At 44.2% G+C, this 26,504-nt stretch overlaps 1 protein-coding gene across 3 annotated transcripts in view; it reads right to left on the bottom strand.

Moving 5' to 3' along the window:
• The window catches only part of LOC110526993 (leucine-rich repeat kinase 1), a 142,464-nt gene that overhangs the window by 88,067 nt on the left and 27,893 nt on the right, over positions 1-26,504 (bottom strand). For 2 of the 3 annotated variants that reach the window (XM_090239180.1, XM_090239181.1), the window contains exons 1-10: positions 23,834-24,901; positions 19,031-19,202; positions 18,630-18,809; positions 17,002-17,150; positions 16,403-16,629; positions 13,329-13,456; positions 12,931-13,094; positions 12,286-12,423; positions 3,601-3,713; positions 2,305-2,375 (exon numbers count right to left, since the gene is read on the bottom strand). In XM_090239180.1, coding sequence (XP_090095306.1) covers positions 2,305-2,375; positions 3,601-3,713; positions 12,286-12,423; positions 12,931-13,094; positions 13,329-13,456; positions 16,403-16,629; positions 17,002-17,150; positions 18,630-18,809; positions 19,031-19,202; positions 23,834-23,935 — 1,444 coding nt within the window. In that variant the 5' untranslated portion in view covers positions 23,936-24,901. Of the gene's footprint in view, positions 1-2,304; positions 2,376-3,600; positions 3,714-12,285; positions 12,424-12,930; positions 13,095-13,328; positions 13,457-16,402; positions 16,630-17,001; positions 17,151-18,629; positions 18,810-19,030; positions 19,203-23,833; positions 24,902-26,504 lie in introns of those variants that run through there. The other variant, XM_090239182.1, reaches the window with a different exon arrangement.

Here is a 26,504-nt window from a genome sequence, read left to right as displayed (position 1 = left end):
CACACACACACACACACACTCTCACGGTCAATGACCATCAGCAGTCACTGCAGGTTCAGGATGTACAGTATGGGGTTACTAATTGCTGGAGCGGTCAGAGAAGGGGGAGAGAAAGAGAGATATGGAGGGAGAGAGAGAAAAGAGAGATATGGAGGGAGAGAGCGAAAAGAGAGAGATATGGAGGGAGAGAGTGAGAGAAAAGAGAGATATGGAGGGAGAGAGAGAAAGAGATATGGAGGGAGAGAGAGAAAGAGATATGGAGGGAGAGAGAGAAAAGAGAGAGATATGGAGGGAGAGAGAGAAGAGAGAGATATGGAGGGAGATAGAGAGAGAGAAAAGAGATATGGAGGGAGAGAGAGAAAAGAGAGATATGGAGGGAGAGAGTGAGAGAAAAGAGAGAGATATGAGGGAGAGAGTGAGAGAAAAGAGAGAGATATGGAGGGAGAGAGAGAAAAGAGAGAGATATGGAGGGAGAGAGAGAAAAGAGAGATTTGGAGGGAGAGAGAGAAAAGAGAGATATGGAGGGAGAGAGAGAAAAGAGAGATATGGAGGGAGAGAGAGAAAAGAGAGAGATATGGAGGGAGAGAGAGAAGAGAGAGATATGGAGGGAGATAGAGAGAGAGAAAAGAGATATGGAGGGAGAGAGAGAAAAGAGAGATATGGAGGGAGAGAGTGAGAGAAAAGAGAGAGATATGAGGGAGAGAGTGAGAGAAAAGAGAGAGATATGGAGGGAGAGAGAGAAAAGAGAGAGATATGGAGGGAGAGAGAGAAAAGAGAGATTTGGAGGGAGAGAGAGAAAAGAGAGATATGGAGGGAGAGAGAGAAAAGAGAGATATGGAGGGAGAGAGAGAAAAGAGAGAGATATGGAGGGAGAGAGAGAAGAGAGAGATATGGAGGGAGAGAGTGAGAGAGAAAAGAGATATGGAGGGAGAGAGAGAGAGAAAAGAGAGAGATATGGAGGTAGAGAGAGAGAGAAAAGAGAGAGATATGGAGGGAGAGAGAGAAAAGAGAGATATGGAGGGAGAGAGAGAAAAGAGAGTGAAAGAGCACGACTGGGTTAAGACTGTGTGGTCCAGATGACCGTGATGAGAGGCATAGAGGGGTTTCCAAACCACATGAGCAAGGGCTTTGGACCCAAATGTGACCAGCATCACTGCTCATATAGGCTGTTTATTCAACTCTGTCCATGCCACAACCGGCAGAATGAGAATCTGACCAGACAACCAACAAAGTAATTATTCTACCACAGTCCCAGTACAGACTGCCACAGTCCCAGTACAGACTGCCACAGTCCCAGTACAGACTGCCACAGACCCAGTACAGACTGCCACAGATCCAGTACAGACTGCCACAGACCCAGTACAGACTGCCACAGTCCCAGTACAGACTGCCACAGACCCAGTACAGACTGCCACAGATCCAGTACAGACTGCCACAGATCCAGTACAGACTGCCACAGTCCCAGTACAGACTGCCAAAGTCCCAGTACAGACTGCCACAGTCCCAGTACAGACTGCCACAGTCCCAGTACAGACTGCCACAGTCCCAGTACAGACTGCCAAAGATCCAGTACAGACTGCCACAGTCCCAGTACAGACTGCCACAGTCCCAGTACAGACTGCCACAGTCCCAGTACAGACTGCCACAGTCCCAGTACAGACTGCCACAGTCCCAGTACAGACTGCCACAGTCCCAGTACAGACTGCCACAGTCCCAGTACAGACTGCCACAGACCCAGTACAGACTGCCACAGACCCAGTACAGACTGCCACAGATCCAGTACAGACTGCCACAGTCCCAGTACAGACTGCCACAGATCCAGTACAGACTGCCACAGACCCAGTACAGACTGCCACAGATCCAGTACAGACTGCCACAGATCCAGTACAGACTGCCACAGACCCAGTACAGACTGCCACAGATCCAGTACAGACTGCCACAGATCCAGTACAGACTGCCACAGTCCCAGTACAGACTGCCACAGATCCAGTTACACTCCAGTCCTGTTACAGACCACTACAGATCGGTTCAGTCCAGTTCACTACAGTTCATTACAAACCACGACAGATCGGTTCAGTCCAGTTCACTACAGTTCATTACAAACCACGACAGATCGGTTCAGTCCAGTTCACTACAGTTCATTACAAACCACGACAGATGGGTCTAGTCCAGTTTAAGTCCAGTTCACTACAGACCACTATGGTTCAGTCCAGTCATGTCAAGTTTAAAAGTCCAGTCCATGTTAGACCACTAAAGTAACACTACAGTCAACAGCGCCAGTCCACATGAGTCCGGAACCAGTACCTGGGTCCGGGTCTCTCCGGTGCCATGTGGTCAGGAAGGCCAGCCTCCTGGTTTTGGGTCCCTCCTCAGTCCTGAAACAAAACGGTTCCAACTTCCATCACATTCATGCATTCTTGGTTGTATTTTTTATTGTTTACCATGTCAGCTGAAAAGTGCTCATCTAGGATCAGTTTTTCCTTTGAGATTATAATGAATAAGATTAGGGGCCTGAATAAAGATAGGGCGGGACCTGATCCTAGATCGGGAGTCCTACTCTGAGACGCTTGATGCATATAGCCCCAGGTACCATTACAGTAGTTTGTCCCTTCCCCCAAGTCCTACACCTTCCCCCAAGTCCTACCCCTTCCCCTACCCCTTCCCCCAAGTCCTACCCCTCCCCCCAAGTCCTACCCCTCCCCCCAAGTCCTACCCCTTCCCCTACCCCTTCCCCCAAGTCCTACCCCTCCCCCCAAGTCCTACCTCTACCATATTACCTTCATTAATCCATAGTACCCAACGTTGCTAACACCAAAACGTTATGGACTAGGGTAAGGAGGAAGATAGGGTTAAAAATGGAACCAGGCCTTGAAGTGAGAGGAAAATATTAAAAGTAAGAGGTTAAGGCCGTGTCCAGAAACAACTCCTAGGCCCTAGACACTTAATCCCCGTCCAGAAACAACTCCTAGCCCCTAGACCCTAGACACTTAGAACCCAACCAGAAACAACTCCTATCCCATTGAATCTAATCAAATCAAATGTATTTATAAAGCCCTTCTTACATCAGCTGATGTCACAAAGTGCTGTACAGAAACCCAGCCTAAAACCCCAAACAGTAAGCAATGCAGGTGTAGAAGCACGGTGGCTAGGAAAAACTCCCTAGAAAGGCCAAAACCTAGGAAGAAACCTAGAGAGGAACCAGGCTATGAGGGGTGGCCAGTCCTCTTCTGGCTGTGCCGGGTGGAGATTATAACAGAACATGGCCAAGATGTTCAAATGTTCATAAATGACCAGCATGGTCAAATAATAATAATCACAGTAGTTGTCGAGGGTGCAGCAAGTCAGCACCTCAGGAGTAAATGTCAGTTGACTTTTCATAGCCAATCATTAAGAGCATCTCTACCACTCCTGCTGTCTCTAGAGAGTTGAAAACAGCAGGTCTGGGACAGGTAGCACGTCCGGTGAACAGGTCAGGGCTCCATAGCCACAGGCAGAACTCAGTATCTAGCACCTTTAGATCTAAACAAGTTTCTAGGGGCTAGTAGTTGTTTCTGGACGGGGCCTAAGTGTGAGTGGTAAGATGTATGACCTTTCACCTACTTGCCCAGATGGTTCCTGGAGAGGTCAAGGGTTCTGAGCAGAGAGCATTTCCACTTGTTGGGTGCCGGGAGAGTGGAGATCTGATTCCTACCCAGTCTGAGAGAGACCAGGGCCTGATGAAGAGAATGAGTGGGAGAGGAGGAGGGAGAGAAAGATAGGGAGAGAAAGGGGGAGGGAGGGAAAGAGGGAGAAAGAGACAGAGTGTCACCAAAGCATGGCCTGTGGTCATGACAACTTAATTTACATCTAGTGTCCCCATTTCCCTGTCTACCGTTGGCGTCACTCTCTCTCTTCACTCTCTCACTCTTCTGTTTCTCTTCCTCTATTCTATTCTAATAAAACACCGCAAATGCCACTATAATCAACAATCTTGCATTAATTCCTTCACAAATATTTGGAAAATTGCTTCATAAAGCCCATAGCATTCCTGAGGTAAATGAAACACTCCATCGTTCTCCTCGGAATTCAGGAACCTAAATTAAACTTAACATCCGTTTCCATTCATTATTACTGTTACGCTAATATCTTTAAAACCTAATCAAGCGTACCGTGATTCATCGTACTAACGCTGAGAACAAGGTTGATGTTTTACGTATTCCTAACCAAATTGTGTTTTTTTGTTAGTTTCTTTACATTGTTTGTAACTTTTTAAACTTATTTTGTACATAATATTGCTGCTACCATCTCTTATGACCGAAAATAACTTCTAGACATCAGAACTGCAAATACTCACCACACACTATCAGAATCCTTTTTTTCCTTTAACAAGTCGAGCCTGACGTGAATGACACACTGCTTTCCCGGGAACAGGCCCAGATCCCCGTCATTTGCGTGAAGAGAAGGCGGAGAAAAAGGGGCCGGAGGGCGGGCTGCCTTCTGAGAATTAGTAGGCGATCGAATAAACCCCCACTGCCTTCCATTCTGCTAGAAAACGTGCAATCTTTGGAGAATAAATCGATGACCTATGCGGAAGATTAAACTACCAACGGGACATTCAAAACTGTAATATCTTATGCTTCACGGAGTCGTGGCTGAATGAAGATATTATCAACATACAGCTGGCTGGTTATACGCTGTATCGGCAGGATAGAACAGCGGCGTCTGGTAAGACAAGGGGCGGCGGACTATGTATTTTTGTAAATAGCTGATGTACGATATATATTTTTGTATTTTTCGTAGCTGTCTAAATACCGCCACAGACTAACACACTAAGACTGCACTGAATGAGCTGTATTCCACCATAAGCAAACAGGAAAACGCTCATCCAGAGGCGGCGGTCCTATTAGCCCGGGGACTTTAATGCAGGGAAACTTAAATCAGTCTTACCAAATTTCTATCAGCATGTTAAATATGCAACCAGAGGGAAAAAACAACAACAAAAAAACTCTGGACCACGTTTAGTCCACACACACATACAGTGCCTTGCGAAAGTATTCGGCCCCCTTGAACTTTGCAACCTTTTGCCACATTTCAGGCTTCAAACATAAAGATATAAAACTGTATTTTTTGTGAAGAATCAACAACAAGTGGGACACAATCATGAGGTGGAACGACATTTATTGGATATTTAAAACTTTTTGAACAAATCAAAAACTGAAAAATTGGGCGTGCAAAATTATTCAGCCCCTTTACTTTCAGTGCAGCAAACTCTCTCCAGAAGTTCAGTGAGGATCTCTGAATGATCCAATGTTGACCTAAATGACTAATGATGATAAATACAATCCACCTGTGTGTAATCAGGTCTCCGTATAAATGCACCTGCACTGTGATAGTCTCAGAGGTCCGTTAAAAGCGCAGAGAGCATAATGAATAACAAGGAACACACCAGGCAGGTCCGAGATACTGTTGTGAAGAAGTTTAAAGCCGGATTTGGATACAAAAAGATTTCCCAAGCTTTAAACATCCCAAGGAGCACTGTGCAAGCGATACTATTGAAATGGAAGGAGTATCAGACCACTGCAAATCTACCAAGACCTGGCCGTCCCTCTAAACTTTCAGCTCATACAAGGAGAAGACTGATCAGAGATGCAGCCAAGAGGCCCATGATCACTCTGGATGAACTGCAGAGATCTACAGCTGAGGTGGGAGACTCTGTCCATAGGACAACAATCAGTCGTATATTGCACAAATCTGGCCTTTATGGAAGAGTGGCAAGAGGAAAGCCATTTCTTAAAGATATCCATAAAAAGTGTTGTTTAAAGTTTGCCACAAGCCACCTGGGAGACACACCAAACATGTGGAAGAAGGTGCTCTGGTCAGATGAAACCAAAATTGAACTTTTTGGCAACATTGCAAAACGTTATGTTTGGCATAAAAGCAACACAGCTGAACACACCATCCCCACTGTCAAACATGGTGGTGGCAGCATCATGGTTTGGGCCTGCTTTTCTTCAGCAGGGACAGGGAAGATGGTTCAAATTGATGGGAAGATGGATAGAGCCAAATACAGGACCATTCTGGAAGAAAACCTGATGGAGTCTGCAAAAGACCTGAGACTGGGACGGAGATTTGTCTTCCAACAAGACAATGATCCAAAACATAAAGCAAAATCTACAATGGAATGGTTCAAAAATAAACATATCCAGGTGTTAGAATGGCCAAGTCAAAGTCCAGACCTGAATCCAATCGAGAATCTGTGGAAAGAACTGAAAACCGCTGTTCACAAATGCTCTCCATCCAACCTCACTGAGCTCGAGCTGTTTTGCAAGGAGGAATGGGAAAAAATGTCAGTCTCTCGATGTGCAAAACTGATAGAGACATACCCCAAGCGACTTACAGCTGTAATCGCAGCAAAAGGTGGCGCTACAAAGTATTAACTTAAGGGGGCTGAATAATTTTGCACGCCCAATTTTTCAGTTTTTGATTTGTTAAAAAAGTTTGAAATATCCAATAAATGTCGTTCCACTTCATGATTGTGTCCCACTTGTTGTTGATTCTTCACAAAAAAATACAGTTTTATATCTTTATGTTTGAAGCCTGAAATGTGGCAAAAGGTCGCAAAGTTCAAGGGGGCCGAATACTTTCGCAAGGCACTGTATATGCATACATACAAAGCTCTCCCTCGCCCTCCATTTGGGAAATCTGACCATAATTCTATCCTCCCGATTCCTGCTTACAAGCAAAAATTTAAGCAGGAAGCACCAGTGACCAGCACCAGTGAATAAAAAGTGGTCAGATGAAGCAGATACTAAGTTACAGGTCTGTTTTGCTAGCACAGACTGGAATATGTTCAGGGATTCCTCCGATGGCATTGAGGAGTACCCCACAACAATCAATGGCTTCATCAATAAGTGCATCGATGACGTCGTCCCCACAGTGACCATACGTACATATCCCAACCAGAAGCCATGGATTCCCTGCAACAGCCGCACTGAGCTAAAGGCTAGAGCTGCCGCTTTCAAGGAGAGGGACTCTAAGCTCATAAGAAATCCCACTATGCCCTCCAACGAACCATCAAAGAGGCAAAGCGTCAATACAGGACAAAGATCGTATCGTACTACACCGGCTCTGACGCTCGTCGGATGTGGCAGGGCTTGCAAACTATTACAGATTACAAAAGGGAAGCACAGCCAAGAGCTGCACAGTGACATAAGCCTACCAGATGAGCTAACCTACTTCTATGCTCACTTCGAGGCAAATAACACTGAAACATGCACGAGAGCACCAGCTGTTATGGAAGACTGTGTGATCACGCTCTCTGCAGCAGATGTGAGTAAGACCTTTAAACAGGTCAACATTCACAAGGCCGCAGGGCCAGATGGATCACCAGGACGTGTACTGCAAGCATGCACTGACCAACTGGCAAGTGTCTTCACTGACATTTTCAACCTCTCCCTGTCCGAGTCTGTAATGCCAACACGTTTTAAGCAGACCACCATAGTCCCTGTGCCCAAAAACACAAAGGTAACCTGCCTAAATGACTACTGTCATGACGTGGCCCTCTTTGGGTATAGCGAGTACCATCCCCCTCTCTCTCACCACCTCTCTCTTCCCCCTACACCCAGGCTCTGTTATCTCAGGTCGTAAATTCCATGAGGAGACTCTCTTCCCCGCCCAGCCATGCAGTATATAGAGAGTGGGTTCACAGTAGAACAAAGAAACTTCTTTTACCGCACAGAACTTGAGAACTGAACAATATCCATGTTTTGGAGAATGTGTAAACGGTCGGTGGAGAATCCAGCTACAACCGGTCCATTTTGTTTAATGTTTGTGACCTCATGAGAGACAATACAGCCACATTACCATAACTCTGTTAATACAAGAGTCTCCGTTATGGCCTCCCGGGTGGCGCAGTGCCACCAGAGACTCTGGGTTCGTGCCCAGGCTCTGTCGCAACCGGCCGCGACCGGGAGGTCCGTGGGGTGACGCACAATTGGCCTAGCATCGACCGAGTTAGGGAGGGTTTGGCCGGTAGGGATATCCTTGTCTCATCGCGCACCAGCCACTCCCGTGGCGGGTCGGACACAGTGCGCGCTAACCAATGTTGCCAGATGCACGGTGTTTCCTCTGACACATTGGTGTGGCTGGCTTCCTGGTTGGTTGCGCGCTGTGTTAAGAAGCAGTGCAGATTGGTTGGGTTGTGTATCGGAGGACGCATGACTTTCGACCTTCGTCTCTCCCGAGCCCATATGGGAGTTGTAGCGATGAGACAAGATAGTAGCTACTAAAACAATTGGATACCACGAAATTGGGGAGAAAAGGGGGGTAAAATTTAAAAAAATAAAATAAATATATATTTTTTTATTATTATATAAAATGAATGAGTAAAGATGAAACTATTTGTGAAATTATGTAATGTGATTTTAAACTGTTTAATGAAAGAGAATCCAATTCCCTTTAAAGTGAACTAAGTCATTTGCCCGCCCCATGAGCACAGACATTGATCTGGCATCATGGGACAGCCTTTTCTGCTGTTCCGAATATAACCCCCACCTGGAGAAGCCCACTTCAGACCAAGCGTACCTTGATTACCGAGAGGGCTAAGGTTTGAGTAGAGACCATGCATTCCTCAATTGTTGAATTCCTAACCAAACCACGTGGAGCATTGGCTACACTGGTGGAAATGGTTCAACTCTGAGACTATCGATACGGACAGAATAAGAGCAAATCTTCGATAATTACTAGTCTGCAGCTAGAATTTGTGTCAACAATGCAAAGACCGACAACCGCCGAAAGATCTATTCTATAAGAACATTTCTGAATGGGACTCTGTAGTATCCATTCTAAAAACAAAAGACTTCATGGGAGAGAGAGAGAGACTTGGAACTTTCCAACAGAAAGAAGGACGATTCCAACAGAGATCCCGACGACACACTGAGCGTAAATATATATATTGATTGCAATTATTCCCGAATGAGTGAGCGTTCATGTGCAAAGGATTAACATTTCAATTATAATAATTATCAACTGTGTAGTGACTCTGGTCTTTCCCGGCCTTCTCAGTCCACACCCACTTCCCTTAACCAACCAAGCTGCCATATCGGTTTAGCCCACTAGGGAACATTCCCTATAATTTCCTTGTAAACATCTACTGTTTGCTTGTTTGTTTGTGCATTTCTGTGATTATTTAGTTAATTAGTAAATAAATGATTAAGACAATTGATGTATGGATGATTCATAGTGAAGGCTGGGTTCGTGCAGATAACCAACAATTTATGACGTTTGGAATGAGACTAATATGAGGTAAAGAATAATTCATTCATTAGAAGACTAATTGATCAGATTTTAAAATATCTGAAAATGTATATATATATTTGTCATCTGAAGATTTTCCTTGGTGCCCCGACTTGCTAGTTAATTACATTTACATGATTAGTTTAATCACGTAAATATAATTACAGAAAATTGATTTGATAAAATAACAGTCTTCACTTTAATGATGCCAAAGACACGACACTACCGACCCGTAGGACTCACGTCTGTAGACATGAAGTGCTTTGAAAGGCTGGTCATGGCTCACATTCTATTGTGTTATTGACTGTACGTTTGTTTATCCCATGTGTAACTCTGTGTTGTTGTTTTTGTCGCACTGCTTTGCTTTATCTTGGCCAGGTCGCAGATGTAAATGAGAACTTGTTCTCAACTGGCCACCTGGTTAAATAAAGGTCAAATTAAAAAAAAAAAATATCAACCCCTTTATCCCAGAAACCCTAGACCCACTCCAATTTGAATACCGCCCCAACAGATCCACAGATGATGCAATCTCTATTGCACTTCACACTGCCCTTTCCCACCTGGACAAAAGGAACACCTATGTGAGAATGCTATTCATTGACTACAGCTCAGCGTTCAACACCATAGTGCCCTCAAAGCTCATCAATAAGCAAAGAACCCTGAGACTAAACACCTCCCTCTGTACCTGGACCCCCTCCTGTACTCCCTGTTCACTCATGACTGCAGTGGTAGGCCTGATCACAGACGAGACAGCCTATAGGGAGGAGGTCAGAGACCTAGCCGTGTGGTGCCAGGACAACAACCTCTCCCTCAACGTGATCGATGCAAAGGAGATGATTGTGGACTACAGGAAAAAGAGGACCGATCACGCCCCCATTCTCATCGACGGGGCTGTAGTGGAGCAGGTTGAGAGTGTCATGTCCCTTGGTGTCCACAACAGCAAACTAACATGGACCGATCACACCCCCATTCTCATCGACGGGGCTGTAGTGGAGCAGGTTGAGAGTGTCATGTCCCTTGGTGTCCACAACAGCAAACTAACATGGACCGATCACGCCCCCATTCTCATCGACGGGGCTGTAGTGGAGCAGGTTGAGAGTGTCATGTCCCTTGGTGTCCACAACAGCAAACTAACATGGACCGATCACGCCCCCATTCTCATCAACGGGGCTGTAGCGGAGCAGGTTGAGAGTGTCATGTCCCTTGGTGTCCACAACAGCAAACTAACATGGACCGATCACGCCCCCATTCTCATCGACGGGGCTGTAGTGGAGCAGGTTGAGAGTGTCATGTCCCTTGGTGTCCACAACAGCAAACTAACATGGACCGATCACATCAAGATAGTCGTGAAAAGGACACAACAAAACCTATTCCACCTCAGGAGACTGAAATGATTTGGCATGGGTCCTCTGATCCTCAAAAGATTGCACAGCTGCACCATCGAGAGCATCCTGACTGGTTGCATCACTGCCTGGTATGGTAACTGCTCGGCCTCCAACCGCAAGGCACCGTAGTGCCTACGGCCCAGTACATCACTGGGGCCAGGCTTTCTGCCATCCAGGACCTATACCAGGCGGTGTCAGAGGAAGGCCCTAAAAATAGACATAGATCACCCTAGTCATAGATTATTCTCTCTGCTACCACACAGCAAGCGGTACCAGAGCGCCAAGTCTAGATCCAAGAGGCTTCTAAACAACTTCTACCCCCAAGCCATAAGACTCCTGATCATCTATTCAAATGGTCACGCAGACTATTTGCATTGCCCCCCCCCCCCCCTTTTACACCACTGCTATTGTTATCAACTATGCATAGTCACTTTAATAACTCTACCTACATATACCTACGTATATATTACCTCAACTAACCGGTGCCCCCGCACATTGACTCTGTACCGGTACACCCCTGTATATAGTCTCGCTATTGTTTTTACTGCTGCTCTTTAATTACTTGTTACTTATTTCTTATTCATATTTTTTGAACTTCATTGTTGGTTAGGGGCTCGTAAGTAAGCATTTCACTGTAAGGTGAAATGTTGTATTCGGCAGCATGTGACTAGTAACATTGGATTTTGATTTGATTTGAATCATTGTTTCAGTTGGGGTTCACTGACTGCAGAGTAGTACAGCAGTGCCACCTTGAGGTCATTGGGTAAACTACAGGTTTAATACAGAAATCCTCATCTTCTGAGTGGTTACTTTAAAAATATATATATTTTACCTTTATTTAACTAGGCAAGTCAGTTAAGAACAAATTCTTATTTTCAATGACGGCCTAGTGGGTTAACTGCCTGTTCAGGGGCAGAACGACAGATTTGTACCTTGTCTGCCTGGGGATTTGAACTTGCAACCGGTTACTAGTCCAATGCTCTAACCACTAGGCTACTCTGCCGCCCCACTTAAAAAGGTTCAATATGCAGAGATCCCTCAGCCATTTCCTCATTGCTAAAATTCTAATAGTTTAGTGCCTAATTTCAGTTTATGTGACAAAACAAATCAGAGTATAGAATCATTGTACCATCTAAACTGCTGCGAAATATATTTTCAATAACCCAAAATGTTTTACTTAAGAATGAGAAGCATATAAATAGCATAAATAGAACTACAGCTTCTTAGACTTGCTTTTAATGAGTAAGAACTATAACGCACATTTCTATGTGAATTTGGTCTGGTCGCCCAAATACAGTAAAGCTTATGGAGGTTTAGGGAGGCTTATTTAGGTTAGACCCATCAAGTCAACAAATCCAATGTTTCTAGCCAGGCCCAAACGGACTCAGTCATGAACTACCATGTAGGAAGCACTGCTCCCAGTGTTGTTAAGCTGCTTTGGCCTAGGCTTTAGCTCAGTGGGCTAACAGGGTTTCGAGTTGCGCATAATAGCCCAGGTATTGAACCTGTGATATGTACAGCTCAGACTGCCCATATATTGAACCTGAATTACATGTGCAACTCAAAACCCTGTTAGCCCAGTGAGCTGAAGCCTAGGCCAAACAATGCTAGTGCTACCCAACCTTACCTCCAGCTCGAATATATAGGAGGGCAGCTCCTTGATGACGTTGTCTGAGAAATCCAGCTCCTGCAGCTGAGTTCTCCAGAAGATGGAGATGGTATTGGGAAGACTCTCGATGGCGTTGGATGAGGCTCGACAGTGCTTCTACAGAGGGGGCATCACCAATCAATCACTCACAACATCCAGAAGATGTTTCAAAACCATCACTCAAGTTCTGAATACAAGAGGGCAAAGGAGGTGGTGAAGAGTCGCTGAGAGGAGTCTGTATGATTTAAAAGACATGACCACTTTCCATTTCAATACCTAGTACCTTCTTGCCTCTACGCCAACAATGGTCACAAATCTAGAAGGACTGGATAGGTGTAAGCAACTAGTATGATGGTTCTACCCAGCTCTCCATTGGAGCTTCCTCCATATTCCTCTCACCAATCCAGTCCTTTCAGAACTGAGCATTTAAAAGGGGACAGGAGATACAGGAAGGTGCTAGGGAACCAAAAGGAACCAGGCCCTAGTTTATTCCTACCAGGGGAACCATAGAGATACAATTAATAGATATCTTTGAGAAGAACACTAAACAGGGTAGGACCTAAAAGAAGGTGCTAGGGTTCCAAATTGAACAAGGCCGTAGTGTCTAGTGTAGTGTCTGCCTACCAGAGGGCAGGCCCAGGGGTCAGGGAAGCTGGTGAGTCTGTTCCGGCAGACTTTGAGGGAAGTGAGGGATTTGAAAGAGTGAAGAACAGCAGAGGGAAGACTGGTCAGACAGTTGTCAGACACATCCAGCTCCTCCAGCTTACGCAGACCTATCCAGTTAGTACCTGAGGAGGAGCAGAAGAGGGCAATCAATTCATTCATCAATCTTCATTTGTAGAAACCATAACATTTTGTACAAGGTAGCAATACAATGTGCTTCACATTAACAAATAAAGACAAAATAGATAGCAGAGAAACAATTTGAGATCAGAATAAAATCCTAAGAACCCTTCTAAGAACATACTGATATACATTTGTGACAAAGAGCAAAGACCACTCTGACATGCGGTGGATCATACCATTAGGAATGTCAAACAGGGAGGTGAGCTTGTTCTTAGCAGCAGAGAGCCTCTGGACTCTGGTGAGATGGAGCAGTCCGGACGGCAAGCTGGTCAACTCATTCTGAGACAGATTCACCTGGCGAAGTCTACAGTAAGACAGGAGCAGAGAACGAACACACACACACACGTCAAGATTAAGTGAGATGCTGAGGTTAACAATACAACAGAGATCAGCAGAACAGCAGACTACAGATATTAGATACACAGAGTGGACAAAACATGAAGATCTCTTTCCATGGCAGACTGACAAGGTGAACCCAGGTGAAAGATATGGTCCCTTATTGATCCATTTCAAGTAGGTGTAGATGAAGGGGAGGAGACAGGGTAAAGAAGGATCTTTAAGCCTTGAGACAGTTGAGACATGGAGTGTGTATGTGTGCCATTCAGAGGGTGACTGGGCAAGACATAACATGTAAGTGCCTTTGAACAGGGTATGTAGTAGATGTCAGGCACACTGGTTTGTGTCAAAAACTGCAATGCTTCTGGGTATTTCACGCTCAACAGTTTCCCATGTGTATCAGGAATGGTCCACCACCCAAAGGACATCCAACTTGACACAACTGTGGGAACATGGACCAGCATCCCCGTGGAACGACACCTTGTAGAGTCCATGTCCCCAACGAATTGAGGCTGTTCTGAGGGCAAAAGGGAGGGTGCAACTCCATATTAGGAAGGTGTTCCTAATGTTTGGTATAGTCAGTGTAAATGTGTGTGTACACTGTACACACTGCAGTGAACCTGTTTAACTAGAATAGTAAACTAACAAAACAACCAACTGGGGACATTTTGTTAGTCAAATGCTATTTCTAGGGTGGTTAAGGTTAGGTTTAGGGTTAGCAGCTAGGTTAAGGGTTAAGGTTAGGTTTAGGGTTAGCAGCTAGGTTAAGGGTTAAGGTTAGCTTTAGGGTTAGCAGCTAGGTTAAGGTTAGGTTTTCAGGTTAAGGAAAATAGTATTTTGAATGAGACTGAATTGTGTGTTCCCAAAGGGGGGTTGTGTGTGTGTGCGCGCGCTAGGGCTGGCTGATATATGAAACCTCTCGCTTCCCCTCTTTACACACACAGATCCCCTCTCCCTGCCACTCACAGCAAAAAATACTAAAAATCACTTCTTGGACCAACAAGAATGGGTCGCATGGACACTGAAACACATTGAGACATTATTTTACTGTAATGGAGGAGACGTTAACCTGGAGACTGAAACACATTGAGACATTATTTTACTGTAATGGAGGAGACGTTAACCTGGAGACTGAAACACATTGAGACATTATTTTACTGTAATGGAGGAGACGTTAACCTGGAGACTGAAACACATTGAGACATTATTTTACTGTAATGGAGGAGATGTTAACCTGGAGACTGAAACACATTGAGACATTATTTTACCGTAATGGAGGAGACGTTAACCTGGAGACTGAAACACACATTTATATTATTTTACTGTAATGGAGGAGACGTTAACCTGGAGACTGAAACACATTGAGACATTATTTTACTGTAATGGAGGAGACGTTAACCTGGAGACTGAAACACATTGAGACATTATTTTACCGTAATGGAGGAGACGTTAACCTGGAGACTGAAACACATTGAGACATTATTTTACTGTAATGGAGGAGACGTTAACCTGGAGACTGAAACACATTGAGACATTATTTTACTGTAATGGAGGAGACGTTAACCTGGAGACTGAAACACATTGAGACATTATTTTACTGTAATGGAGGAGACGTTAACCTGGAGACTGAAACACATTGAGACATTATTTTACTGTAATGGAGGAGACGTTAACCTGGAGACTGAAACACATTGAGACATTATTTTACTGTAATGGAGGAGACGTTAACCTGGAGACTGAAACACATTGAGACATTATTTTACTGTAATGGAGGAGACGTTAACCTGGAGACTGAAACACATTGAGACATTATTTTACTGTAATGGAGGAGACGTTAACCTGGAGACTGAAACACATTGAGACATTATTTTACCGTAATGGAGGAGACGTTAACCTGGAGACTGAAACACATTGAGACATTATTTTACTGTAATGGAGGAGACGTTAACCTGGAGACTGAAACACATTGAGACATTATTTTACTGTAATGGAGGAGATGTTAAACCTGGAGACTGAAACACATTGAGACATTATTTTACTGTAATGGAGGAGACGTTAACCTGGAGACTGAAACACATTGAGACATTATTTTACTGTAATGGAGGAGACGTTAACCTGGAGACTGAAACACATTGAGACATTATTTTACTGTAATGGAGGAGACGTTAACCTGGAGACTGAAACACATTGAGACATTATTTTACTGTAATGGAGGAGATGTTAAACCTGGACACTGAAACACATTGAGACATTATTTTACTGCAATGGAGGAGATGTTAACCTGGAGACTGAAACACATTGAGACATTATTTTACTGTAATGGAGGAGACGTTAACCTGGAAACTGAAACACATTGAGACATTATTTTACTGTAATGGAGGAGACGTTAACCTGGAGACTGAAACACATTGAGACATTATTTTACTGTAATGGAGGAGACGTTAACCTGGAGACTGAAACACATTGAGACATTATTTTACTGTAATGGAGGAGACGTTAACCTGGAGACTGAAACACATTGAGACATTATTTTACCGTAATGGAGGAGACGTTAACCTGGAGACTGAAACACATTGAGACATTATTTTACCGTAATGGAGGAGACGTTAACCTGGAGACTGAAACACATTGAGACATTATTTTACTGTAATGGAGGAGACGTTAACCTGGAGACTGAAACACATTGAGACATTATTTTACCGTAATGGAGGAGACGTTAACCTGGAGACTGAAACACATTGAGACATTATTTTACTGTAATGGAGGAGATGTTAAACCTGGAGACTGAAACACACATTTATATTATTTTACTGTAATGGAGGAGATGTTAACCTTTCTAACCATACCCTGTTTATGTGTGTGTGTGTATCTGCACCTACACATCTACAACCTATCTGTGAAAGTGGAGCAGCACCTGGAGCAGATGATCTCCTGTGAGCTCTGTGCTGTGGGCAGCTCTTTGAACAAGTTGCTGGAGAGGTCTAGGGTCCGGAGCTGTATGAGCCCCCAGGGAACCACGGAGGGCAGGGAGCTGAGGCTGTTACAGGACAGGTCCAGGTGGGAGATACGGGACGACACGTCCATCAACCAGTCCAGCTCCAACCACGGCAGCTTCAGACCTGACCAACGGCCACATAGTAGCTAGAGGGGGAGAGAGGAAACAACATGTTGGCTGACGCTTTTATGGTGCACAACACATACACACACACACACCTGGCCTGACCAACACACGGGGTAAAACATAACACATTCACAGAGAGAAAAATACATACATACACAGACACACAATGGAGACACACAAACACAAACACACACACATAAACGCAGGCAAACGCAGACACACAATGGAGACACACAAACACAAACACACACACATAAACGCAGGCAAACGCAGACACACAATGGAGACACACAAACACAAACACACACACATAAACGCAGGCAAACGCAGACACACAAACGCACAAAAGCAGACAAACAAACGCAGACACACACACACCTCCCCTCAGTTACCTTTTCTCCCGCTGGTTCTGTGTGCGTGTCTGCTTCTTCTACCAGTCGTTGTTCAACGAGCAGTCTGCTGAAGGCTGGATAATCCATCAGGGTGTAGGAGGACAGCCCAGCGCCATTCTGCAGCAGGAATCTAGCTATCTCCTCATTACCTACATAGAACACAGTTAGATGTCCGGACGTTCTGAACAGACCCCTGGTCTAAGATAACAGGAAGTACTCCTCATCTCTCCACCAATATGCCCAGAGTAGGCTGAAGTTGCTCCTAGACACTGATTTTGAGTGAGTTTTGCATCTTCCACTCTAATGGTTAAGCGTAGGGGAAGCTGATCCTACACTACATCATAAAGCCAGAATAAGGAAGTGAGTTGGATTGGAGGTTGAATTGGAGACACAGTAGAGTAGGAGGAAATCCCCGTCTGCTGTTTTCAGCCTGACAACACACCACAATAGGAATGTCTAACTCTAACATTTGGTCCGAAGTGGTTAATATGTAAGCGTACATCAAATCTATTCAACCTCTATTGGTCACACACACATATTTAGCAGAGGTTATTGTGGGTGTAGCAAAATGCTGGTGTTCCTAGTTCCAACAGTGCAGTAACATCCAATAATGCGAGAAATCATTTTTACAAAAAACTAAAAACGCAAGATACAGTGCAAACTTCTATACTTGACTGTGTTCTCTACTTTGTGTGTGTGTGGTTTATGTGTGAGGCGTGTGTGTGGTTTATGTGTGAGGCGTGTGTGTGGTTTATGTGTGAGGCGTGTGTGTGGTTTATGTGTGAGGCGTGTGTGTGTGTGGGGTTTATGTGTGAGGCTTGTGTGTGTGTGTGTGGTTTATGTGTGAGGCGTGTGTGTGTGTGGTTTATGTGTGAGGTATTTGTAGGCTGTGTTCGTTTGTGTGTGTAGGTATATACACACTATCGTTCAAAAGTTTGGGGTCACTAAGAAATGTCCTTGTTTTTGAAAGAAAAGCACATTTTTTTGTCCATTAAAATAACATCATATTTATCAGAAATACAGTGTAGACATTGTTAATGTTGAAAATGACTACTGTAGCTGGAAACGGCTGATTTTTAATGGAATATCTACATAGGTGTACAGAGGCCCATTATCAGCAACCATCCCTCCTGTGTTCCAATGGCACGTTGTGTTAGCTAATCCAAGTTTATAATTTGAAAAGGCTAATTGATCATCAAAACCCTTTTGTAATTATGTTAGCAGAGCTGAAAACTGTTGTTCTGATTAAAGAAGCAATAAAACTGGCCTTCTTTAGACTAGTTGAGTATCTAGTTGAGTATCTGGAGCATCAGCATTTGTGGGTTCGATTACAGGCTCACAATGGCCAGAAATGTGCCATTGGAACACAGGAGGGATGGTTGCTGATAATGGGCCTCTGTACGCAGATGTAGATATTCCATTAAAAATCAGCCGTTTCCAGCTACATTAGTCATTTACAACATTAACAATGTCTACACTGTATTTCTGATCAATTTTATGTCATTTTAATGTGCTTATCTTGCAAAAACAAGGACATTTCTAAGTGAAGCCAAACTTTTGAACGTTAGTGTATGTGTGCACATGTACAGTATGTGGAGTATATGTACAGTGTGTGTCTTGCTGTCTACCTGCGCGTGCAGCAGCGTAGAGAGGCAGCCCCGTGATGACAGCAAACTCCTCCTGGTGGATGGCACAGTCCTCAGCGTCAGCATGGTAACCCTGCACCAACATTCTAACCACCTCCAGGTGACCCTGTTGGCACGCCGACACCAACATCCAGTTCAGCAGATCTCTGTGGACACACGGACCTGAGAGAGACATGCAATCTGTTTATCATCTACTAACTATGATTACTACACACACACACACACACTTTCAAAACAATACATGCAATCTGTTACTATCGATTAACTACTACACAAACACAGGTGGAAAATGTCACACACACACACACACACACACACACACACACACACACACACACACACACACACACACACACACACACACACACACACAGCATTGTCACCTGGTACTGAGTCGAGCAGCTCTCTGACCAGGCTGACATGTCCATAGTGTGCAGCCAGGATGGCGGGGTTTCCCTCCGATGGCTCCAGGGGCAGGGGCACACGGGCCTCATGGAGGAGGTAACTCACGCTCTCCGCATCACCATGCTGGGTGGCCACACACAGGAGACGCAGCTGAGGAAGGGACGGGAATAGGACAAGTTAGTATATTAGCAGATAGTCAAGTTTTGTTCAAGTCCACCTCTCCACCTCTACCATAGGCTCCACTTAGCTGATCTGTAGCCAACTCTTCATTCACTGTCATGCTGTACAGTTGGGAGCAGGGGGACATTTAATTTCAATCACAGTCAATCCAGGAAGTACACTGAAATTCCAATTCTCTTCAATGTTTTTCAATTAGGAACATTTGGAATTGGAATTTGGTGTTGTTTCTGAATTGATTGGAATTGAAAACTACCTTTAAGGAAGTTTTGACACCAAGGGTTACTATGGTTTTGATTGCATTTAGTAACTTTTCCCACTCAATTCTGCAGCAAATTGGTGCTGTGACTTCGTTGCAGCAACAGCAAAATGGCATCTAGTGACAAATCAAGGAGCTAATAGCTATTCTCACTGAATATATGTTGGCAACAATGTCTGCAACCAGGTAAAAACATGAGCATCAAAGTTGATGTAATGGCACCATCAGGTGGGCAATCAATGTACGACCAATAGATGAGTTAGCCGCAACACATCCAGTATGGAACGAGGCGACCAATAGATGAGTTAGCCACAACACATCCAGTATGGAACGAGGCGACCAATAGATGAGTTTGCCGCAGCACATCCAGTATGGAACGAGGCGACCAATAGATGAGTTAGCCACAGCACATCCAGTATGGAACGAGGCGACCAATAGATGAGTTAGCCACAACACATCCAGTATGGAACGAGGCTACCTCTACAACACCTGGATAAGGTGTTAGTGCTTGGCTGAAATAGAATTAGGGCTGTCCTCAATTAAAGAAAAATATTGGTTGACCGAAAGTTGTTTGTTCTTTTGACCAATCGATTTGTCAAAATTTTAAGCCTGTATTTTTCCATTTATAGACACACCCTACGTGTTTTAATAAAATCAACTATATGTATTGAGTTTGTCTGATGCTTTAAGCTTACGGTTTGATGAAATAAGAAATGCCTCAAGAGGGCACCAGAGATCTAGATAACCAGAAGACCTTAACCTGACCCAACTATTCTCCTCCCGCTCCTGCTGGCTTTCGCAGATTATGCCGTTACTCTCCTGAAGTTGCCGGTAATAGGCTGCAGGAGGACTCGGCAACCTTTCTCATGTGGAATGCCGATTTATCTTACCATTTCTACCGATCTGCGTGCCAGTTATGTTTTTCATAAACACATTTTCGTGAAGCAGTTTCATTTAATTTATAATATCTTCATATCTCAAAATCATTGTCATGTGGTTAATCAAAATTATTCTATTGCCATTGCCAACTATGTAAAAATAGCCTACATAAAGCCAAACAGTACCAGCACACAAAATGAGTACCCGAACCTATTTGAGTCCAAGTCAAGCACTGATAAGATGTAATCAGGTAGGCCTATTTTATGCCGTTTCCACTGGATCAGAGCAGGACATTGTTCCCTTTCACGCTGAGTGGTTATCGAAAGGGAGAGAGCTGGAAAGACTTTTCAAATACATTAAGGAACTATTGTAATTCACAATTAATATAAAAACAGACTTTGTTTGCTTGTTGTTTAAGGTGAAGAAAACTTTACTTTGAGAAGCTCCACAGGTCATTCGTGGTGGTGCGTTAAGCCAATCAGAAATACTATCAGATCCCCAAATGGACACATTTATATACATTTGCGCACAGGCCAGGTAGCCTATAGGCCTACTTCTATGTATAATCAGGCCAGGTAGCCTATAGGCCTACTTCTATGTATAATCAGCCCAGGTAGCCTATAGGCCTACTTCTATGTATAATCAGGCCAGGTAGCCTATAGGCCTACTTCTATGTATAATCAGGCCAGGTAGCCTATAGGCCTACTTCTATGTATAATCAGCCCAGGTAGCCTATAGGCCTACTTCTATGTATAATCAGGCCAGGTAGCCTATAGGCCTACTTCTATGTATAATCAGGCCAGGTAGCCTATAGGCCTACTTCTATGTATAATCAGCCCAGGTAGCCTATAGGCCTACTTCTATGTATAATCAGGCCAGGTAGCCTATAGGCCTACTTCTATGTATAATCAGGCCAGGTAGCCTATAGGCCTACTTCTATGTATAATCAGGCCAGGTAGCCTATAGGCCTACTTCTATGTATAATCAGGCCAGGTAGCCTATAGGCCTACTTCTATGCGTGAGCGTCCTTACTCAACATTGACAGCAGCGCTCCGAACAAAAGACAATGACTAAATTGACAAAACTTGTAAATGGAATGAAATAAACCAACACTTGTATCTCACAAGTGTAGCAGCATAGGTTGTGCATCTGCAAACAATGTGTCCACACCAACAATGAGAACAGGAAGACTGGAATAATAATATTGAATGCATTAACAGAAATGACCATAACCAAATGAACAGACATGGTAGATGAGACATTATATTCATTTACGGTCATTGTACTACTGGTGATATGTAAATGGAGAAGTGATATAAACTAACAAAACGCAAACAATTCACACAATGAATTGATGAAACAATGAATGTGCACAAATTGGCGGGAGAGCGCATTCTGTAGAGAGAAGTGCATGTACATCTGGGCGCTGCATTGGCCATGCAGCATTTACGCTGTGACGGCCTCAGCAGGAGTCGGGGCGTTCATACTTCTGCACTGCTCCACGAAGCACAAGAGCTGTTGTCAAGGAAGTGAGTTTGTGTTTTCTACAGGATGTACCGCCTCCACCTACTGTCAATCAACCGTGTCAATGCAGACACAGAACCCACTGCATTGTTACAACATGTGGAAAGCGCATGGCGACGGGGTACAGCGCTGGATTTGGCCTTTGCATGCCTCTGAAGGCGCCGCAATTGAGTCACACAGACCCAAAGCCACAACAGTATCAGAAGAACAGTTTCTGAGAGTCAACAGCTTGCGTGATAGGCAGCTCACAGGACAACAGCTTGCGTGATAGACGGCTCACAGGACAACAGCTTCGAGCTGTTCTGTGAAGGGAGTAGTACACAGCGTTGTATGAGATCTCCAGTTTCTTGGCAATTTCTCACATGGAATAGCCTTCATTTCTCAGAACAAGAATAGACTGACGAGTTTCAAAAGAAAGTATTTGTTTCTGGCTATTTTGAGCCTGCAATCAAACCCACAAATGCTGATGCTCCAGATACTCAACTAGTCTAAAGAAGGACAGTTTTATTGCTTCTTTAATCAGCACAACAGTTTTCAGCTGTGCTAACATAATTGCAAAAGGGTTTTCTAATGATCAATTAGCCTTCTAAAATGAAAAACTTGGATTAGCTAACACAACTGCCATTGGAACACAGGAGTGATGGTTGCTGATAATGGGCCTCTGTGCGCCTAACATTAACAATGTCTACACTGTATTTCTGATAAATGTTATGTTATTTTAGTGGACAAATTTTTTCTTCTCTTCTCATACATGTTACTGCTTGACTAAAACAATCTCTGGCCGATCAACAGCCAAATGACCAAACAATTGACCAGTCGACTAATAGAATACTGTGCTCACTGACTGTTGTTCTCTAGGACCAGAGTTGGACCTGGTCTCTGCTCTCATTCCACAGAAACCTCAGACAGTTCCAATGCTGAACTTTGTGATTGTATTGTAGACAAGCACTGGATGGCAGGGTAACAGTTTGAAATATTGATATATATTAACTGTATCGACCAACGGAATACTTTTCCATTCCTTTGGGCACCATGCACTCTGCACACTGTTGTGTTGCCCTACTTCTTACTTAAAGGCTTTTTAAGCCCTGGAGAGAGTTGACAAGCTGCTTTCAAGCACACAGACCTCGTTCATCTATAATTCCTGGTTACCACTGGCCGACGTTGTGAGGAAGCCTAAAAGTAGCAGTATGAATCAAGCGTCGGGGTATTTTAGGGTACAAGAACAGATGCCAACTAAAAAAAACAGTTCTGCTTTTTCAATCTGACACACAATTGTTTTATAGGCATGTATGAATTGAACATTATCTCTAGTCAACCTGTATTACCAGTTCTCAGGAACATGGCAGTAACTGGGTCTCCACATCTCTAGTCAACCTGTATTACCAGTTCTCAGGAACATGGCAGTAACTGGGTCTCCACATCTCTAGTCAACCTGTATTACCAGTTCTCAGGAACATGGCAGTAACTGGGTCTCCACATCTCCAGTCAACCTGTATTACCAGTTCTCAGGAACATGGCAGTAACTGGGTCTCTACATCTCCAGTCAACCTGTATTACCAGTTCTCAGGAACATGGCAGTAACTGGGTCTCCACATCTCCAGTCAACCTGTATTACCAGTTCTCAGGAACATGGCAGTAACTGGGTCTCCACATCTCCAGTCAACCTGTATAACCAGTTCTCAGGAACATGGCAGTAACTGGGTTGTATTCAGTAGGGAGAAAACGTATTGAAACACAGTGAAACCTGGCGGTACTAGCTGAACTCGTCCGATAATAGCCGGAACATATGCTGGTGTGTCAAATGTTAAGTTACTGTGAGCCCCACATCAAATCTATTCCTGAATGACAGGAAGACAAGCAGATAAAGGTAACCAAGGGCAACACTGAACACTCTAGGAAAGGAGAAGTGGGTTTGGCAGCATGGGTGTTTGGAACCTACCGTATGCACACATACACACACACGCAAGATTACTGTCCCATAACGATCCATACAGTAATGAGATGACTGTCCCAATGAGATTACTGTCCCATAATGATCCATACAGTAATGAGATTACTGTCCCATAATGATCCATACAGTAATGAGATGACTGTCCCATAACGATCCATACAGTAATGAGATGACTGTCCCATAATGATCCATACAGAAATGAGATTACTGTCCCATAACGATCCATACAGTAATGAGATTACTGTCCCATAATGATCCATAAAGTAATGAGATTACTGTCCCATAATGATCCATACAGTAATGAGATTACTGTCCCATAACGATCCATACAGTAATGAGATGACTGTCCCATAATGATCCATACAGAAATGAGATTACTGTCCCATAACGATCCATACAGTAATGAGATTACTGTCCCATAATGATCCATACAGTAATGAGATGACTGTCCCATAATGATCCATACAGTAATGAGATGACTGTCCCATAACGATCCATACAGTAATGAGATTACTGTCCCATAATGATCCATACAGTAATGAGATTACTGTCCCATAACGATCCATAAAGTAATGAGATTACTGTCCCATAACGATCCATACAGTAATGAGATGACTGTCCCATAATGATCCATACAGTAATGAGATTACTGTCCCATAATGATCCATACAGTAATGAGATTACTGTCCCATAATGATCCATACAGTAATGAGATTACGGTCCCATAATGATCCATACAGTAATGAGATTACTGTCCCATAATAATCCATACAGTAATGAGATTACTGTCCCATAACGATCCATAAAGTAATGAGATTACTGTCCCATAACGATCCATACAGTAATGAGATTACTGTCCCATAATTATCCATACAGTAATGAGATTACTGTCCCATAATAATCCATACAGTAATGAGATTACTGTCCCATAATTATCCATACAGTAATGAGATTACTGTCCCATAATGATCCATACAGTAATGAGATTACTGTAATCTACGTAAATAAGTGATGTGTCAGTAGAACAGAGGTAATAAAGAAACAAGGAATCAGTACTTGAACTGGTTCTGTATTGAAGGGAGTATTTAATAGTGCTTATGGAGAGGCAGGAGAGAGAAAGGCAGAACTAGGCCACTTGTCTCCTGACACTGTGTCTGGCAGGCTGGGATCCACTCCAAAACAACAAGTGCAGTACACCCACTCTAGAATATCAACAAACTATCACATAACTAGAGTACCACTCAGAGAACACACACACATTCACACAATCACACACACAGTCTTTAGATAACACCCCTATCTAACATCAACAACTACAGCAGCAAATTAAACTCACACACACACAGTACAGGACCAAGTCAAAGCCACAGACATGTGGGGTGTTGATGTCTTTATATCAAGGCAGTGGGACTTCAGTGGTGTTGAACCATGAGGGGCTGTAGGACCATGAGGGGCTGTAGGACCATGAGGGGCTGTATGACCATGAGGGGCTGTATGACCATGAGGGGCTGTAGGACCATGAGGGGCTGTAGGACCATGAGGGGCTGTATGACCATGAGGGGCTGTAGGACCATGAGGGGCTGTATGACCATGAGGGGCTGTAGGACCATGAGGAGCTGTAGGACCATGAGGGGCTGTAGGACCATGAGGGGCTGTATGACCATGAGGGGCTGTAGGACCATGAGGGGCTGTAGGACCATGAGGTGCTGGCTGTATGACCATGAGGGGCTGTAGGACCATGAGGGGCTGTAGGGCCATGAGGGGCTGTAGGACCATGAGGGGCTGTAGGACCATGAGGGGCTGTATGACCATGAGGGGCTGTATGACCATGAGGGGCTGTAGAACCATGAGGGGCTGTAGGACCATGAGGGGCTGTATGACCATGAGGGGCTGTATGACCATGAGGGGCTGTAGGACCATGAGGGGCTGTAGGACCATGAGGGGCTGGCTGTATGACCATGAGGGGCTGGCTGTATGACCATGAGGGGCTGTAGGACCATGAGGGGCTGTAGGACCATGAGGGGCTGTAGGACCATGAGGGGCAGTAGGACCATGAGGGGCAGTAGGACCATGAGGGGCTGTAGGACCATGAGGGGCTGTAGGACCATGAGGCGCTGTAGGACCATGAGGGGCAGTAGGACCATGAGGGGCTGTAGGACCATGAGGGGCTGTAGGACTGATCAACAACATACCATGATGCAACCTTACACATCTCTTATTCACACACACACAGTGACATGTCAACACACACACACAGTGACATGTAAATACACACACACACACACACAGTGACATGTAAATACACACACACACAGTGACATGTCAACACACACAGTGACATGTAAAACACACACAAACACACAGTGACATGTAAATACACAAACACACAGTGACATGTAAATACACACACACACACACACACACACACAGTGACATGTAAATACACACACACACACACACACAGTGACATGTAAATACACACACACACACACACACACAGTGACATGTAAATACACACACACACAGTGACATGTAAATACACACACACACACACACACACACAGTGACATGTAAATACACACACACACACAGTGACATGTAAATACACACACACACACAGTGACATGTAAATACACACACACACACACACAGTGACATG

The sequence above is a fragment of the Oncorhynchus mykiss genome, chromosome 6, assembly GCF_057628025.1.
Source record: "Oncorhynchus mykiss isolate SJ-2025 chromosome 6, ASM5762802v1, whole genome shotgun sequence".
In the NCBI taxonomy this organism is placed as follows: domain Eukaryota; kingdom Metazoa; phylum Chordata; class Actinopteri; order Salmoniformes; family Salmonidae; genus Oncorhynchus; species Oncorhynchus mykiss.
Note: the sequence above shows the minus strand (reverse complement) of the source record. Positions and strands in the feature narration are given on the sequence as shown.